This window comes from Aethalodelphis obliquidens, unplaced genomic scaffold (genome assembly GCF_003676395.1).
Source record: "Aethalodelphis obliquidens isolate GAN/ISIS:26980383/991018 unplaced genomic scaffold, ASM367639v1 scaffold43, whole genome shotgun sequence".
Lineage (NCBI taxonomy): Eukaryota > Metazoa > Chordata > Mammalia > Artiodactyla > Delphinidae > Aethalodelphis > Aethalodelphis obliquidens.
Genome location: NW_020837987.1, coordinates 13,327,064 through 13,342,997, shown reverse-complemented (window position 1 = coordinate 13,342,997; position 15,934 = coordinate 13,327,064). Strand labels below are relative to the sequence as shown.

General features: G+C 51.6%; 2 protein-coding genes across 15 annotated transcripts in view; one reads left to right on the top strand and one right to left on the bottom strand.

The window, feature by feature from the left end:
• Positions 1-416: 416 nt before the first annotated feature.
• EMP3 (epithelial membrane protein 3 (MAM blood group)) lies at positions 417-4,283 on the bottom strand. Of its 3 annotated transcripts, none has more exons than XM_027080048.1 (5): positions 3,995-4,283; positions 2,900-3,060; positions 2,556-2,658; positions 1,534-1,674; positions 417-689 (listed from the first exon to the last, which is right to left on the bottom strand). In XM_027080048.1, the coding sequence occupies exons 2-5, from the start codon at positions 2,975-2,977 to the stop codon at positions 520-522; spliced, it is 492 nt and encodes a 163-aa protein (XP_026935849.1). In that variant the 5' UTR covers positions 2,978-3,060; positions 3,995-4,283; the 3' UTR covers positions 417-519. The 3 variants fall into 3 exon arrangements, with proteins under 3 accessions (XP_026935849.1, XP_026935847.1, XP_026935848.1); XM_027080046.1 differs by having other exon boundaries at positions 2,900-2,992; positions 3,995-4,115; XM_027080047.1 differs by lacking the exon at positions 3,995-4,283 and adding an exon at positions 3,893-3,987 and having other exon boundaries at positions 2,900-2,992.
• Positions 2,915-15,934, top strand: part of ODAD1 (outer dynein arm docking complex subunit 1) — a 32,838-nt gene continuing 19,818 nt past the window's right edge. For 2 of the 12 annotated variants that reach the window (XM_027080033.1, XM_027080044.1), the window contains exons 1-4: positions 6,975-7,907; positions 8,267-8,359; positions 9,589-9,688; positions 9,855-10,044. In XM_027080033.1, the coding sequence (XP_026935834.1) occupies positions 8,290-8,359; positions 9,589-9,688; positions 9,855-10,044 (360 nt within the window). In that variant the 5' untranslated portion in view covers positions 6,975-7,907; positions 8,267-8,289. The other 10 variants (XM_027080035.1, XM_027080038.1, XM_027080036.1 and 7 more) reach the window with 10 other exon arrangements.

Sequence of the window (15,934 nt, the reverse complement as noted above, 5' to 3'; positions counted from 1 at the left end):
GAGGAAATATTTGTCCAGGCGCAAGCAAGGTAGCAAAGGGTCCCAGGTCCCAGCCTGTCTAACAGCAATCTAGAACAAGACACACAGCCTCGCTGGTTGAGAGAGACCCTTGGCCAGGGAGAGAGGACTGGAAACACAGATTCCTGGTTCTTACCTAGAAGTGCCTGAAGGTCTAGTCTTGGGAGGAATCCTGAGTTTTGAGACCGGAGGGCCCGGGGGCCTCGGGTCTGTGGAAGGGGAAGAAGGGCTGCTGGGACCGCGGGCTCCTGTATCCCAAGTTAGAGAGAGATGGGGGCCTGGAGCTAGACGTTCTGAAGACCAAGCTGCTGCTGATGGGGGCTGTCCCCACTCAGGAAAGATCAGGCACGAGCAGCCTGGGTCCCAGAAGATGGAAGGAAGGAAGGAGGCAAAGGGAGAACGAGCGGTTAAATGGTTTTATTTTCTGGAGGCGGGGTGGGGGCTTTGGGGTGAGGTGGAGGGGCCGGGAGCCGGCTGGGGAGACGAGGGGACGCGCGGCCCTCACTCCCGCTTCCGCAAGTGGATGTAGATGATGCCGCTGGCCAGGGCGAGGGGGAAGGCCACCCAGGCCAGGGCGAAGCAGTAACCGAAGCTGCCCCCTGATGGGCGCTCCGCCAGGATCTCCTCGGCGTGAATGGCGTAGATCAGCGCCCCGGTAAACACCGCCACGCCTGTGGGGAGATGGGAACCACGCGTCACGCAGGACCCGCACAAGAAGACTGCATTTCCCAACAACCCACGGGCCAAAGAAGCCGCGGGAGGGCGAGTGCGCAGCACCGCTGCCTGCTGGGAGTTGTGGTTCCCTCCCCCAGAGCCGTGCCTCGGGGCCACTGCAGACTGGCCTCGGGCAATTTAGTTAATTTTTTCGGGCCCCCCTTACTCATCCGTTAAATGGGACGAAAATACCTACTCATCCATCCATCCATTCAAGGAATACTTTTGAGCACCCTTCTACAAGCCAAGCGCACAGATAGTGAATTAATAGAACGAGAGGGAACCTAGAAAGATAATGTTCCCCCAAACTGATGACTATGATTAACTTAGTCCTTTGCACCTGAAGTCAAAAAACTGAAAAGTACATAAAACTCCCTGAAGTGTCTGATACATAGTAGGAAACAGCAGCTGGCTGACATTATAAAACCACTACTATTATGATTCAGAGTTCTCTCCTGGCGTATTAATTAGCTACCTATCCCTGCTGGCACCCCTTCATCCCTGGGATCTAAATTATTTGTCCACACCCCCTTCCCCAGCCCTGGCTCCTTGAAGCCCTAAGTGCCAGTTCCCCCATAACTCAGAGCTGCACACCACAAACCACCAAGTCACTGAAAACTACAACTCCCCTAAGTCCCTGGGGCAGAGAGGTAGCCAAGGGAGGAAGCTCAGGTGGTCTTTGGGTTGTTGAGAATTGTTTTCATTCATCAGATGTCCATTCTCAGCTCCTCCCCCCCACCCCACACACACATCCTCACAGACCTCCTCCCTTCCCTTTAATTCCCAGGGAACAGTGCTCACTGGTGCAAAGCTGGCAGAGGCCAGTGGCATAGAAGAGCCCTCCTCGCCGCATGGTGTAGAGCTGGAACATGAACAGGATGAAGGACAGACAGCAGAGGATGAGGGAAAGCACCATGAGGACCTGTACCGCCTTCAGCCAGCCTGCAATAGGAGACAGAGGTGGAAGTCACAGCAGGTCCAGAGTTCCAGCTCCACCTGCTTGCTCGTCATTGCCCCCACCAACCCTTCTTCCATTTAGAGACATATAACCTTAGATACTTAGTAGTATCACTTATATCGACCTCAATTCCTGTAACTTTCCTAAATTCCCTTATCAGTTCTAGAAGTTGTTTGCAGATTCTTTAGGATTTTCTATATAAAGATGTTCACTGGGAATCAAGACATTTTTACTTCTTCCTTTCCCATCTTTATGCCTTTTATTTCTTTTTCTTGCCTTGTTGCTTTGGCTACCTGCAGTACAATGTTGTATAGAAGGAGAGCAAAAATTCTTACTTGCTCTTAGGCAAAAAGCATTTAATCTTTCACCTTGACTTCAAAATTTCTATGGATGCAGCTCCGCCCCTTTAGAACTCAGATGCACCTGGCCCCACTTCTTTAGAACCTTAGAAGGATTCAGCCTCACCTCTTTAGAAACGTAATGTGGTCCACCCCATTGGAACTTGGAAAGATTGTTCCCAGCCACCCCTTCAGAACACCTGTCTCCTTAGAACTTTGGAAACATAATCATGTCTTCTCAGGATCTTGGGAGTTTTTCCCCCTTTCTTTAAACCTAGAGCATGTGGCCTCCATTCCTTCTGAATCACAGGGAGTGGGGCTTTTAGCCCATCCTCTTTAGAATATGAGCATACTTCCCCCTACCATCCAGATAGATGGGTCATCATACATCAGCTTCGGTCACTCAGCATGGGGACCCAGACCCGCCCACTCAAACCTTGGGGGGTTCCCAATCCTTGGTCCCGGGAGGATACTTGGGGTTACCCCTCCCTTTTGCAGACCAGTTTCCAATGCCCCTCACCCCTCACCATTCTCGCTGACATTACTGCAGGCCCACGTTTTGTTGTCACTGTTCCATGTGCAGTCGTACCAGAGATTCAGGGACTCCTTCCCGGGGAGGGCCCACCAGGACTGGGATGGACAGAGGAACAAGGACAAAGTTAGGGAGACTAGGAAGGGTTAGGAAAAGGGCAAGGTGCCATGGGAAAGCATGGATTTAGTAGGAAAGTGGGGCCGGGGCGAGGCACGTAGGGTGGAGGCAGAGCTCAGAAGGGTGAGTGCTAGGGAAAGGGGGCGGGGCCAGAGTGACTAGCGGAGGGGCGTGGCAGGAGTCTGCAGGAGAGCGGGAGGCTCCTACTCCAAGTAAGCTTACCTTGTCCAGAGTGGCCACGAAAAGCAGGATGAGAATGAGGATGTGAAGGGCAGAGACCACCAGCAGGAGGAGTGACATGGCTGCGCTGGAAGCCTGGGTGGGGACGTCAGGAGACCATCACGTCAAGAGGTTGGCACAGGGGCGGGGGACATGTCTGAATTCTGGTGGAGAAGGGGGCTGAGTCCAGACTCCCAGGTCTAATGGAAAAGGGGGCTAGGAGCCCCGGACTCCCGGTCTGAGAGAGGAGGAGGCTGGGCTCCAGACTCCTGGGTCTGAAGGAGGAGGGGGCTGGGGGCCCGGGGCCCGGACTCCTGAATTCCCCAGGGCCTGCAGGGGGCCAGGGATGGACTCTCGGGTCGGGAATGAGTAAGACTAGCAATGTGGCCCCCATCTCCTCAGAGCCCTGTCCCTGGGCACCTATGGGCCAGGTTCTGAAAATTCATATTGCCGCCTGTTCAGATTCATCAGAAGCTGGGGTCTGCCCCCAGAATCAGGCATACTTGAGTCACCCCACTCCTCTCCTGGGGTGGGGGGAGGAAGGGGGACCCGGTGAGTCATCTGGTCGGTGACTCATCTCGCCCCCTTGCCTCCCAAACACCAGGGAAACCCCAGCCCCTGGCTATGCCCATGATGTCCGCACCCCACCCTGCTGCCAGACTAGTGTCTACTAGACACCTTGTAGGGAAAGTGGGCAAGATCCGTGTTGGGAGTGGGGAGAGGCCCAAGAAGGAGGAGCCAGCTTCCCATGACCCTTCAAGTGTCCAGAAAGGGCGGGAGAGGGGTGAGGGGAGGTGGCTGAAGGGTCCCCAGACTCTGCTTGTTCTCACGAGAAGCCCTGACCTCAGGGTCCTCGGGGGGAGTGGACAGACACAGGAAAAAAACGGCAGGAAGTTTTCGGGTGGGGAGGCTCTGTTGGGAACCCTCAAACTTTGCCGGGCTCCACCCCTTCCCAAGTCTCCACCCCAAGTGCAAAGAGATCACTTCTTAAATTACCAGGATTTCCAAGCTTCTCCCAAGCTGGGGGTCTCCTTTCCAAACTGCTGCACACCCAGGTAAAGAAAGAATCCCAGTCTGAATAACGGATTGGAAACTTACCGAGCGCGGCGGAAAAAGTCAGAGTTGAGTCTGGTCCCTCGCTTGGGCCTCCGTGCCCCGCCCTTCTCCTCCCTCCTTCCACCCTGTCGAGGCCCCCGCCTCTCACCGCCTTTCTCCCTCCCTCCCTCCCTCTCCCCTCTTGCTCTCTCCCTCCTTCTCCCCTCCAATCCCGGAACTCTCTTTCTCTCCCCGTCTCCCTCTCTCCCTCTCTCTCTCCTTCTGCCTCTCGTCTCTCTCGGTCCTGTCCTCACTGTCTGTACCTCCTTCCTCCTCTCTCTCCTCACTCTCCTGGTTTCTCTTTCTCTGCTCCTCTCAATATATACTGACCCTTTTATACCCACCCTCACCACACCCAGCTGAGGTCTGCAGCCAGAGGGAGGGCCCAGGCACTCGGATTCCTCATTCTCTGGGCCCCCACCCACGGCCCCCAGACAGGCATCTTCTGGGGCTCCCTCCTGCGGTTGAGATGATGCGTCCTTGGCAGGAAGGGAACAGAGCTGGGGCCCTCAGGTGGGGCAAGCATCAGGGGTGGGAGGATTTGATTCTCAGGCCTCTGCTCTGGGACTGGTCCTGAGACTGATGTCTGCTTTCCTTGATGGGGCTTAGGAATGAATCCTCAGAGGGATGGGAGACTGAGGGATGAGGCCAGATTCCTGCAGCGTGGAGTGAGGTGAGGGCTGGTGGCGTTGGCACCATGGTCGGGGTCAGGGGATGGGATATGAGGAAGTGTGGAACTCCAGAAGGGGGCAGGAGGTGGAAGTTAAGAACCCAGGGCTACTGTTTCCTGCCCGGGGGACCTTGACCAATTATTTCAACTCTCTGAGCCTCAGTTTCCTAATCTATGAGGTGGGTACAATACTACTCATAATACTGACAATATACTAATACTGATAATAATTCTGATACTTATTCTAAACGAATAAGGTAATACCAGTACACTAACACACCTAACATGTTTATTCCTTTCCTCATCAAACATTCATTGGACATCTATTATGAACCAGGAGTTAATAATGAAGAAAACAGATGGGAGCCCTGCTGCTCTTATGGAGTTTCCCTTCTAGTTGAGGGAGAGGGACGATAAAGACAAAACATCGTGAAGAAGATAGATTTCAGATAGTGATAAAGGCTTTGAAGGAAATAAAATAGACTGCTAATGATGGGAGGCTACTTTAAAAGGGTGATCTGGCCAGGCCTCTCTGAGGAGGTGACATCTGAGCTGAGACTTGCAGACGGGAGTCATCTGAATGCGGGGCAGGGAGAGGACGTGCACAGGCCTTTGAGAACAAGTTCAGGTTGTTTGAGAAGAAGACAGAAGGGCCAGTGTGGCCAGAACATAGGGAACGAGAGAGAGTGGTAGGAAGGGAAATCAAAGAGGGCCCTTGAAGCCTAGAGGAGGAGTTTGGATTTTATTCTAAGTGCAGTTGGAAACCAGTGGAGGGTTTTAAACAGAAGTGCAGTACCAGGGACTTAATGTCAACTATTATTGTTATCATTGTTATTTAATTCTTGGGTTACTGAATTACGGTGGGGGGTGATCACCACTAAGTACCTGAGTCTCTTGGCAGGGTTGGGTGCTTGGTGAAAAATGAGGGACAGGGAACCAGATATCTGGAATATGGAATTAAGAGCTGGAGAACTGAAATCCTGGGTCAGTACAAGGGAAGGGAACTGAACGATGGGATGTCTGGGTATCTGATTGGGCCAGAGCTAGAGGAAGGGAGAATGGCTGGTCATCTGGGCTCCCTGAGGGGGTGAGGGAAGGGCAGTTCAGTGACTGGGTGGGTACTCGGGACACCTGGAAATCACAATAGCACAGACTCTATAGAGATATGCTGGCTGGATTCAAATTGAAACTGCTTTACTCATTAGCTGTGATTTGGGGCAAGTTACTAATCTCTTTATGCCACAGTTTCTTTATCTGTAAAATCGAAATAATAATAGTAAATACATCATGGAGCAGTTCTTAGAGGAGTGCCTGGCACCAAGTAAGCACTGTTGTTATGTGCTTGTCATACCAGACACTGGGGCCCTGAGTGGATTCAGTACTGGGAGACCCAAGATCAAGGTCTCTAGGATTTGGGGAAGGGGCAAAATCTTGGGTCCATTGGGTCCCAAGACTACAAAGTTGGGGGTACAAAATGAAGGTTCCTGGGGGTGGGGAATAAAGAAGTTGCAGTTTACATCTTTGAGAAGGACAAGAGACTGGAGGTCTGAAATCAGTTCCCCAGGTAAGTTAGAAAGCCTGGGTCACTGGGGGAACAATGAGGGACTGAGATCGTATGCTCTTCAAGGAGGCAAGGGGACTGGACCTGGGTCCTGGGAGGAGTCTGGGGACTAGGGTCTAGGGAGATGGAATTTGAGGGGGGGAGGTGGGGAACAGGAGGCTAGGACTCTGAATCAAGCTCCCAGAGCGGAATCAGCGCCAGAGTTGGGCACCCCGGGGGTGTTCGGGGCAGGGGGTCCCCCATGCTAGGGCCCTATAGAAGGGGGAGAATCAGGGGACCCGAGGGCGGTGGGGGGATCTCCCCCTCCGGGGCCTCCAAAGCTACGAGCTGAGCGCCCGCGGACCGCTTCCTCCTACAGGAAACCGCAGGCATCGGGCACACCCAGCCTGCATGGAGCGGTGCCTACTGCCAGCCCGCTCTGTAGAGGCCCACGGGGTAAGCCGCCTGTCGTCAAGGGGGCAACAGGCCGTCAACAGGGCGTGCCCTGCGGGGCTAGGGGCGCCGCCATGGGGGCGTGGCCGGAAAGCAGGCGCGGCACGGAGCGCCCTAGGCCCCGCCCACTTCCGCCTCTCAGTGCGCGGACCTCTAAAGCGGCTGTGGGTTTTTGGCTGCCTCTCCCGAGGCCGTTGGCCGCGCATGCGTAGTCAGCCGCTTCGAGGACCTGAGGCGGCGGTGAGCGCTCCTCCCCCCTCACAATTTCCGGCATCGGCACCGCGTGCCTGCTGATGAATCCTCAAAATAACGTGGTCTTAATCAGCTTAAGACACGCATCTCTCACGCCCCGTCCCGAAGGACCTTGGCCCAGTTCCAAAGCCTTTCAGACGTTTCCCTCCCAGCCCTGCCTCCACAGGCTCTTTTAGCTACTCTCTCTCCCTCCTGGAAACACAGCCCAGCCCTCACAACCCTGTGCTCCCCAAATAGACCATCTCGACCTCCTTCCCCAGGATCTCTGAGCCTGAGTGCCTCCGAGTTAGTCGTCCCCCACCCCCGCCACAAATCTTGGGAATCCGCGCTCTTCCGGCGCCCTCCCACCAGACCCCTCCCGTGTTCTTCCAGCCACGCCCCTTTCAGCCCTCGAAGCCCCACCCCTCACAATGCCCTCAGCCCCGCCCTCTACAGGTATCCTTCCCCCTCCCCTCTCAAGGCTCCGAAGCCCCGGCCTGGACGGGTTTCTGACTCCCTGCTGAGGTTCGCCAGCCCCAACCCTCTCCGGCCCCGGCAGCTCTGCCCTCCCCTGAAGCCCCGCCCCTCAGGCCCACCCAGTCCCTCTCCTCAGAGGCCTTTTCAGTCCCGCCCTTCGTCGTCCTCTACAGCTCCGCCCCTCGCAAGGGCTACAGTCCCGCCCTCACAGGCCCTCCCAACCCTGTCCCTCACAAGGCCTACAGTCCCGCCCCCACAGGTCCCGCCCCTGGCAGGACCCCGAAGCCGCGCCCATCGCAGCCTTCTAGCCCCGCCCCTCGCAGGGCTCCCCTAACTCATCTGCTCATAGCACCCGAGCTCCCCGCAGGTCTCGTGGCCTCCTCGGCCTCTCCTCCCCAGTCTCCCCTCCCACGGCTTTCTTCGGTGGCCTTGGTCCCTCCCCGGCTGCTGTCCTCAGGCCTCATTGGCCCCTCATCTCCCCAGTAACCAGACCACAACAGTGAGCTTGGAGCATCCAGGACATGTCAGGCACTCCAGCCCAGCAGGTAGGGACCAGGCCTCACTCCCCTGAGCCGACGGGGTTGGGGGATTTTCCCCTTCTCTGTGCCCCCTCCGCAAACAGCCCCGCCTCGGAGATACCGAGAGCCTAGAAGACCCCCCGCCAGAGTCAGAGCCGCGACGCAAGACAGAGAATGTGAGAGGTGGGAGGTCGGGAGAGGCATGGGAAGAGACCCTAGAGATGTCCCACTCCAACCCACTGGAGAAATTGAGACTCAAAGAAAGGCCAGAGCTAGTTCTGGGGTCACTCTCTTCCAATTCCTAGCCCCTCGCTGTTCATCGCCCGCCCTCCTCCTATAGCCCTCTCCTGCTCGCCGTCTGAAGGGGTCCTGTCCCACCCCTACAGGAGCCCCACCCTCTTTGGCCAAGATGCCTTTAGGACTCTCTGCTGGGAGCGCTCGTTCCGAGCATGGAAGCGAGGCCTTCCTGGAGGGAACGGGTAATTCATACATTCTTTATTTCATTCATTCTTTTCCCGGTTTTCCCATGTTTCAGGTCCTGTGCAACAGGCACTGGGGACAGGGAGGGACTTCGGGAGCGCCCTCTGGTGGGGAAACGCACAGGCTCCAGAATGGAGGTGGAGCCGGGCAGATGGGCGGGCCAAGCCTGGGGAGTGGAACGGCCGGGAAGACTTACTGCAGAAGTTTGAGCGGGGCCCAGAACTTCTCTCAGGAATTACCAACAGGAGAAGGAAGGGAAGAGTGTTTCCGCAGAGAGAACAGCATATGACTAGAGCAAGCTTTCTCAGTCTCCACATTGTTGACCCTTGGGGTCAGATGTCAGATCATTCCCTGCTATCCGGGGGACTGTCCTGTGTGTTGGAGGATGCTCAGTGCATCCCTGGCCTCTACCCACTTCATGTCAGTAGCACCCCCCAACCTGCCCCAGCACCATACCATCAAAAGTGTCTTTAGACATGGCCATATGTCTTTAAGGGGGCACAATTGCTCCTGGTTGAGAACCACTGGGCCGTGAGAGATGGGGAGCTAGTGGACGAGACCGGAGAGGTGGGTAGGGTCGGGTCTGTGGGCCCTTGAACACCAGGGTGAAGAACTGGGACTTTGTCCTGGAGATGCTGGCGCGCCAGGGAGGCCTGTGACAGCTCTAGGTATAGAAAGACCTCTGGAGCTGTGAGGGGAGGCCAGGAGGTTAGGGAGGAGGCTGGGGTGATGGCGTGACGGTCCAGAAAGGGGAGGATGAGGCCTGAGCCAGGGGGATGGGCTGAGAGCGAGGAGGCGGGAGGTGGGGCTGAGGAAGGCTGGGCAGTGGGCTGAAGGGGAGGGAGGGAACAGCAGTGGTGCCCCGGGGGTCTTGGCACCTGTCCTCAGCTTTCCCAAGTTCCAGGTCCTGTGCTTCTGGTCCCTGAGGACTGTGAGTCCTCCGAGGAGTGCCCTCTAGTGGGGAAACATGTGTGCCCAAGCCCCGGGTAGGAGTGGGTTTAGGGGAAAAATGCGAAGGTCGGCTTGGGGTACAGGAAGTGTGAAGGGATGAGGGAGCTTGAGGGATACAGGAACTGAGGTGCAGCCCTAGAGTGGTGTTGGGAACTGGGTCTGCAGTTCAGTTGAAGTTTGTGAGACCCTCAGGGAGCCAGAATTCCTAGGTGCTGGGGAGGGAGGGGCTGGAACCTGGATTCCTATGGAGTCCCTCCCTGGCCTGGTCCCACCTCAGTGGATTGGGAGCTGAGCAGACTGCAGCGGCAATGCAAAGTGATGGAGGGTGAAAGGCGAGCCTACAGCAAGGAGGTCCACCAGCGCATCAACAAGCAACTGTGAGCCAAGCACCTGGGGCCCTGGAGCTGGGGCGGGGCTGTTGAGGAGGTGGGTGCTGGTCTCCTCCTGGGGCTGACGGGGGAGGGAAGGCCCAGTGTGTCTGGACTTTAGTGAGGCCGAGCTCTGCCCCTTTCTGGCTTCCCCTCCACTTCCCTGCCTGGGCAGTGAGGAGATCCAGCGCCTGGAGGGGGTGCGGGACAAACTGCAGGTCCAGATCAGCATTGCCCAGAGCCACGTCACGCGGCTGCAGGACAGCAAGAAGCTGGAAAACATGGGTCACCTGCTCAAGTGCCGGGTCCGGGCGCAGGCTGAGGTCAAGGAGCTGCAGGAGCAGACCAGAGCCCTGGACAGGCAGGTGGGTTCTGAGACCAGACCTGGTGGATCTTACTTAGGAGCGTGTGTCATAACCTCTTTGAGCCTTCCCTTCCTCATCTGAAAAATGGGGTTATTGAAAGCATCTCCCTGGGGGAGTTGTGTTCAGGCTCCGGTAGGAATATGAGTATTTAGTGCTTAGTACAGCCCCACACCTTCAAAAAAGGTGGTTAAGGGGGAAAGATTCACCTTCTGGAGTCAGTGAAACCTGCATTAGAATCCTGGTCCTGGCACATCAGCGCTATGTGACCATGGGCAAGTCTTCACCTCTCTGGGCCGTAGTTTCTTTATCTGCAAAAAGAGGATGTGGGTAACTCAGCAGAGTCTAGACAGATTTTTTTTTTCCTGGCCGTGCCGTGTGGCATGTGGGACCTTAGTTCCCTGACCAGAGATTGAACCCTTGCCCCCTGCAGTGGAAGCACGGAGTCCTAACCACTGGACTGCCAGGGAATTCCCTAGACAGATTTTTCCTATTTGCTTCAAGACCTTGTTATTTGGCCCTGCAAACAATGTGACTTTTCTAGGCCTGTGTTCTTTTCAGTTTTTAGGACCACGATTCATTGTGACACAGTTCATAAACACACAGATACAGTCCTTTTTGCCACTTCAAGTGACATATTCACAAGTTCCAGGGATTTGGATGTGGACGTCTGGGCAGGAGGGTGAGGGGCATTTTTCCGTCTACTACATGTTCTATAGTTTTATTACATTTGACTTTCAATCAGTCCGTTTGTTCAGCTCTCAATGTCACCCTGAGCTGCCTTTTGGAAGCTGAATTCTGTCTGATTTACACACCTCAAAATTTTGGCTGTTTCATGGTAGTACATGTGTGTAGTGTGTTGGCTGCCGGAGCTGGCTTTCCTTAGTCTTTCATGGGAACTCACCAGAGACAGGTCCAACCGGGATGATCTTATTATCTTGACTCCATAGATTCCTTTGCCCTAAGAAACTGGATTATGGAGAACTGTAGGTCAGGTGGGTCCTCTGAATAGAGCTCTGTAAAGTTCCTCATGAGCTCAAGAAAGGATGTAGTTGTCTGGTGATAGTCATTCATTCAACAAGTATTTGTTGAGTGTCTACTAAGTGCCAGGTGCTGTTCTAGGTGTTGAAGACACAGTAGTGAATAAAACAGACAGGAATCTGCTCTCATGTAGTTTACATTCTACTGGGGAGATAGACAATAAGCCAAATAAAAGCCAAAGAAAGGGGCTTCCCTGGTGGCGCAGTGGTTAAGAATCCGCCTGCCAATGCAGGGGACGTGGGTTCAAGCCCTGGTCTGGGAAGATCCCACATGTCTGTGCGCCACGACTACTGAGCACGCATGCTGCAACTACTGAAGCCCGCATGCTAGAGCCCATGCTCCACAGCAAGAGCGGCCACTGCAATGAGAAGCCCGCGCACCGCAACGAAGAGTAGCCCCCACTCGCTACAACTAGAGAAAGCCCGCGCGCAGCAACGAAGACCCAATGCAGCCACAAAAACCCCAAAAACCCCCCAAAAAACTGAAGAAAGAATGTGTTCCAAAGAAATCACCCAGAATCTCACACAGAGAGACAAAAAGATGAGAAATGTGGAAGGGTGGTCAAGACAATTGCAGATCTAGTGAGAAGGTTTAACAGTTGTCTAATAAAAGTTTCAGAAGAACAGAAAGAGAACGGGACAGAGGTAATGTGTGACAGGATAATATCTGAGAACTTTCCAGAACCAATGAAAGAATGAATCCACAGATTCAAGGATGCCTTAGAGTCCAAAACAGGATGAACAAAAAAGCCACGCTTATGCAGGACATATGGAAATTTCCAAAATATACAAGCAGCCAGAAAATTGTTAAAAGGCATTACTTTCAAAGGAGCCACAGTTAGACTGACAACTGATTTCTCAAAAGAAACATTGGAAGTCAGACTGTGTCTTGTAACTTCAACGTACTAAGAGACAAGGTATTTTAACAAGGTATTCTTTTTTTTTTTTTTTTTTTTTTTTTTGCGGTACGTGGCCCTCTCACTTTTGTGGCCTCTCCCGTTGCGGAGCACAGGCTCCGGACACGCAGGCTCAGCGGCCATGGCTCAGGGGCCCAGCTGCTCTGTGGCATGTGGGATCTTCCCGGACCAGGGCATGAACCCATGTCCCCTGCATCGGCAGGCGGACTCTCAACCGCTGCACCACCAGGGAAGCCCTAACAAGGTATTCTTAACAAGGTATTTTAACAATGTGGCTGGATACAAAATTAATATTTCCCTGTGTTAGCAATAACTATTAGAAAATAGAAGAAGAAAAGACAAATTTATAATAGCCAAAAGAAGTACCTAGGAAGAAATCTAACAAAAGTGTGCAAGACCTCGATAGAGTAAATTGTAAAAGTTTATTGAGGGATATTGAAGAAGAATTTAATAAATGTAGAAATATACCATATTCATGGATTGGAAGAGTTAGTGTTGTAAAATGTCAGGTCTCCAAATTGATTTATAGAATCAGTGTAATCCCTACAAAACACTGAAAGTTTTTATTTTTAATGGATGGAATTGATAAAGAGATTCTAAGGTTTATAGAGAAGTGCAATGAACAAGATGACTAAAATTTACTTAAAAGAAGAACAATATGGAAGGATTTGCTCTATCGGTTATCAAGATTTATTATAAAGGTCTTATGGGACTTCCCTGGCGGTCCGGTGGTTAAGACTCCATGCTCCCAATGCAGGGGGCACGGGTTCGATCCCTGGTTGGGGAACTAAGATCCCACATGCAGCACGATGCGACATAAATAAATAAATCTCTTATAATTGATGCAGGGCTAATCAAGTGGGATAATGGGACAGAACAGAGAGACGGGGATGAGACCTATGCATATGTGGACACTTGATATTTGACTTCAAGAAATGGGAAAAGGAGGATTCTAATAATGGTGCTGTGAAAATTGGATATCCATACTGTAAGATGAAACCAGACACTTACCTCTCACTGTCCCCAAAACTAATTCCAGATGAATCAAAGGTCTAAATGTGTGAAAGTGCAGAACATTTCTTAAGTTACAGAAATCTCTACTTTTAAGGGAAAAGATTGATACATTCCATGACTTTAAAATTAGTAACTCCTGTTCATCAAAAGAACCATAAAGAGTGTGCAGACTAAGTCACAGTACTGAAGGTTATTTGTAAGACGTAGCTGACAAAGAACCTAGCGTCAAGGACATATAAGGATCTCTTACAAATCATTAAAGAGTCAGCTCAATTTAAAAACAGTCAAAGGAAGGCTTCCTAGGTGGCACAGTGGTTAAGAATCCTCCTACCAATGCAGGGGACGCGGGTTTGAGCCCTGGTCCAGGAAGATGCCACATGCTGCAGAGCAACTAAGCCCGCGAGCCACAACTACTGAAGCCCGCGTGCCACAGCTACTGAAGCCCACCCACCTAGAGCCTGTGCTCTTCAACGAAGAGTAACCCCCGCTCACCGCAACTAGAGAAAGTACAGCAACAAAGACCCAATGCAGCCAAAAATAAATTAATTAATTAAAAAAATAAAAAATTAAAGAAATAAAAACAGTCAAAGGACTTGAGTGGGCACATCACCAAGTAAGAAATTCAGATGTCCAATGAATGGAAGAATTATTACTCATCAGTATTCAGAGAAAGGCAAATGAAAGCCATAAGGAGGTATCATTACACACTCACCAGATTTTCAAAAATTAGTGTCCAAAAATACCAAGTGCTGGGGAAAGAAGGAATGGTGAGAACTCTTATGAAGTGTTGGTTGCTAAGACCCCACCAGTTGGTGGGAGTCTAAATTGTCATGAGTATCCTGAAAAGTATTTTTCCCCCATTATCTATTAAATTTGAATAGAGACATACCCTGCGATCTGGGGTTGCATCTACTCCGCATGGACGGTCACCAGAAGCAGTCTTGGGCTTTACCTGACCATCACACTCACAGGATCCAATAGGCTGTCACTTGGCACCAGGTTCACTTAACTCTGTAGAAGGAAAGAGGACAAGAAACAACAGCATCTTTGCACAACAGCATCCAGTACATCTTCCTTGAGCGTCCAGGGGCTGCTTCTCAGCATCTTCAGTTGGATGATACTGTACGGGTGGGTGTTGCTCACCCTGGCATAGGGAAGTTTTATATACAACATGAGCCACCTCTTGTAACAGATCATCAGGGCAGCTTCTAAGACCCCACAAGGAACGTATTCCATTGTAAGAAACACCCCACAGAGAAACCAGTTTTCTATTCAGTCCTGGTCATGTAGGCCTTTGGGGTCTATGAGTCCACTCATAATCCTTCCAATCTGATATAGTTCACCAATCAGGGGCCATTTTTGTAATCAGCATTGTTGCCTGGGAACACAGCTGGCGTTCCGTATTTACATTAGCCCAGCATGTTTCCATGGAAACGGTGTTAGAAGGAAGTAAACCAAAGTCATTTCCCAGTAGAAAATGGTTTAGATTTGTCAGTAACCCATCCTCCCACCCAATAATTCCACTTCTGAGTCTATACCCTGGAACCAGGACTCATGAAAACAATGTTGATAGATGCATTATTCATATCATCTAGCTCCAAACTGCAAATAACCCAAATGTTCATGAATATTTGAATGAATAAATAAATTGTAGTATATTCTCTTTTTGAAAAATATTTATTTTCGCTGAGCCGGGTCTTAGTTGCAGCATGCAGGATCTTTTTTTAGTTGTGGCGTGCGGACTTCTGAGTTGCAGCATTCAGACTCTTAGTCGTGGCATGCGGACTCTTAGTTGCGGCATGCATGCGGGATCTAGTTCCCTCACCAGGGATCAAACCTGGGCTCCCGCATTAGGAGCCCGGAGTCCTACCACTGGACCACCATGGAAGTCCCATGTAGTATATTCTTATGATGACATAGTATACAACAATAAAAAATTACAATGAAATGTTTGTGGATGAATCTCACAAACATTTGAAGGAAGCAAGGCATAAAATATACAGACAGCATTATTTCATTTACATAAAATTCAAAACCAGGCCAAGCCAAACTTTTGTTTAGGGGGTTTATACCTGGGTGATAAAACTATAAAGAATTTCACTTAAGGAAGTATGGCAGACAGATTAATGACTCCCCGAGGATGTCCATGTCATCATCTCTGGACCCCGTGACGATTGCAGATTTTGAGTTAGGTAGGTTATCCTGGATTATCTGAATGGGCCCAATTTACTCACAAGGGTCCTTATAAGAGAGAGACAGGAAGGTCAGGGTCAGAGGAGACGATGTGATTATGGAGAGAGGAGATGTAACAACAGAAGCAGAGGTTGGAGTGGCCGTAAGCCAAGGAATCCAACCTCTAGAAACTGGAAAAGGCAAGGAATGGATTCTCCACTGGAACCTTCAGGAGAAATACAGCCCAGCTGACACGTTGATTTTTAACCCAGTAAGACTGATTTCCAACTTCTGATCTCCAGAACTGTAAGATAATAAATTTGTTTTGTTTTAAGGCAGTAAATTTGTGGTATTTTGTTACAGCAGCAGTGGAAACTAACACAGACAGGAGAGTGGTACCTCTGTGGAGGGGAAGATGGTAGTGATTAGATTGCAGTGCTGTCAGTATTCTAGTTCTTGACCTGGGTGGTGGTTCAAGGATGTTCACTTTTAAAATATATAATAGGGCTTCCCTGGTGGCGCAAGTGGTTGAGGGTCCGCCTGCCGATGCAGGGGACACGGGTTCGTGCCCCGGTCTGGGAAGATCCCACATGCCGCAGAGCGGCTAGGCCCGTGAGCCATGGCTACTGAGCCTGCGCGTCCGGAGCCTGTGCTCCGCAACGGGAGAGGCCACAACAGTGAGAGGCCCTCATACCACAAAAAAAAAAAAAAAAAAAAATACATATATATATAATAAACTGTACATATGTG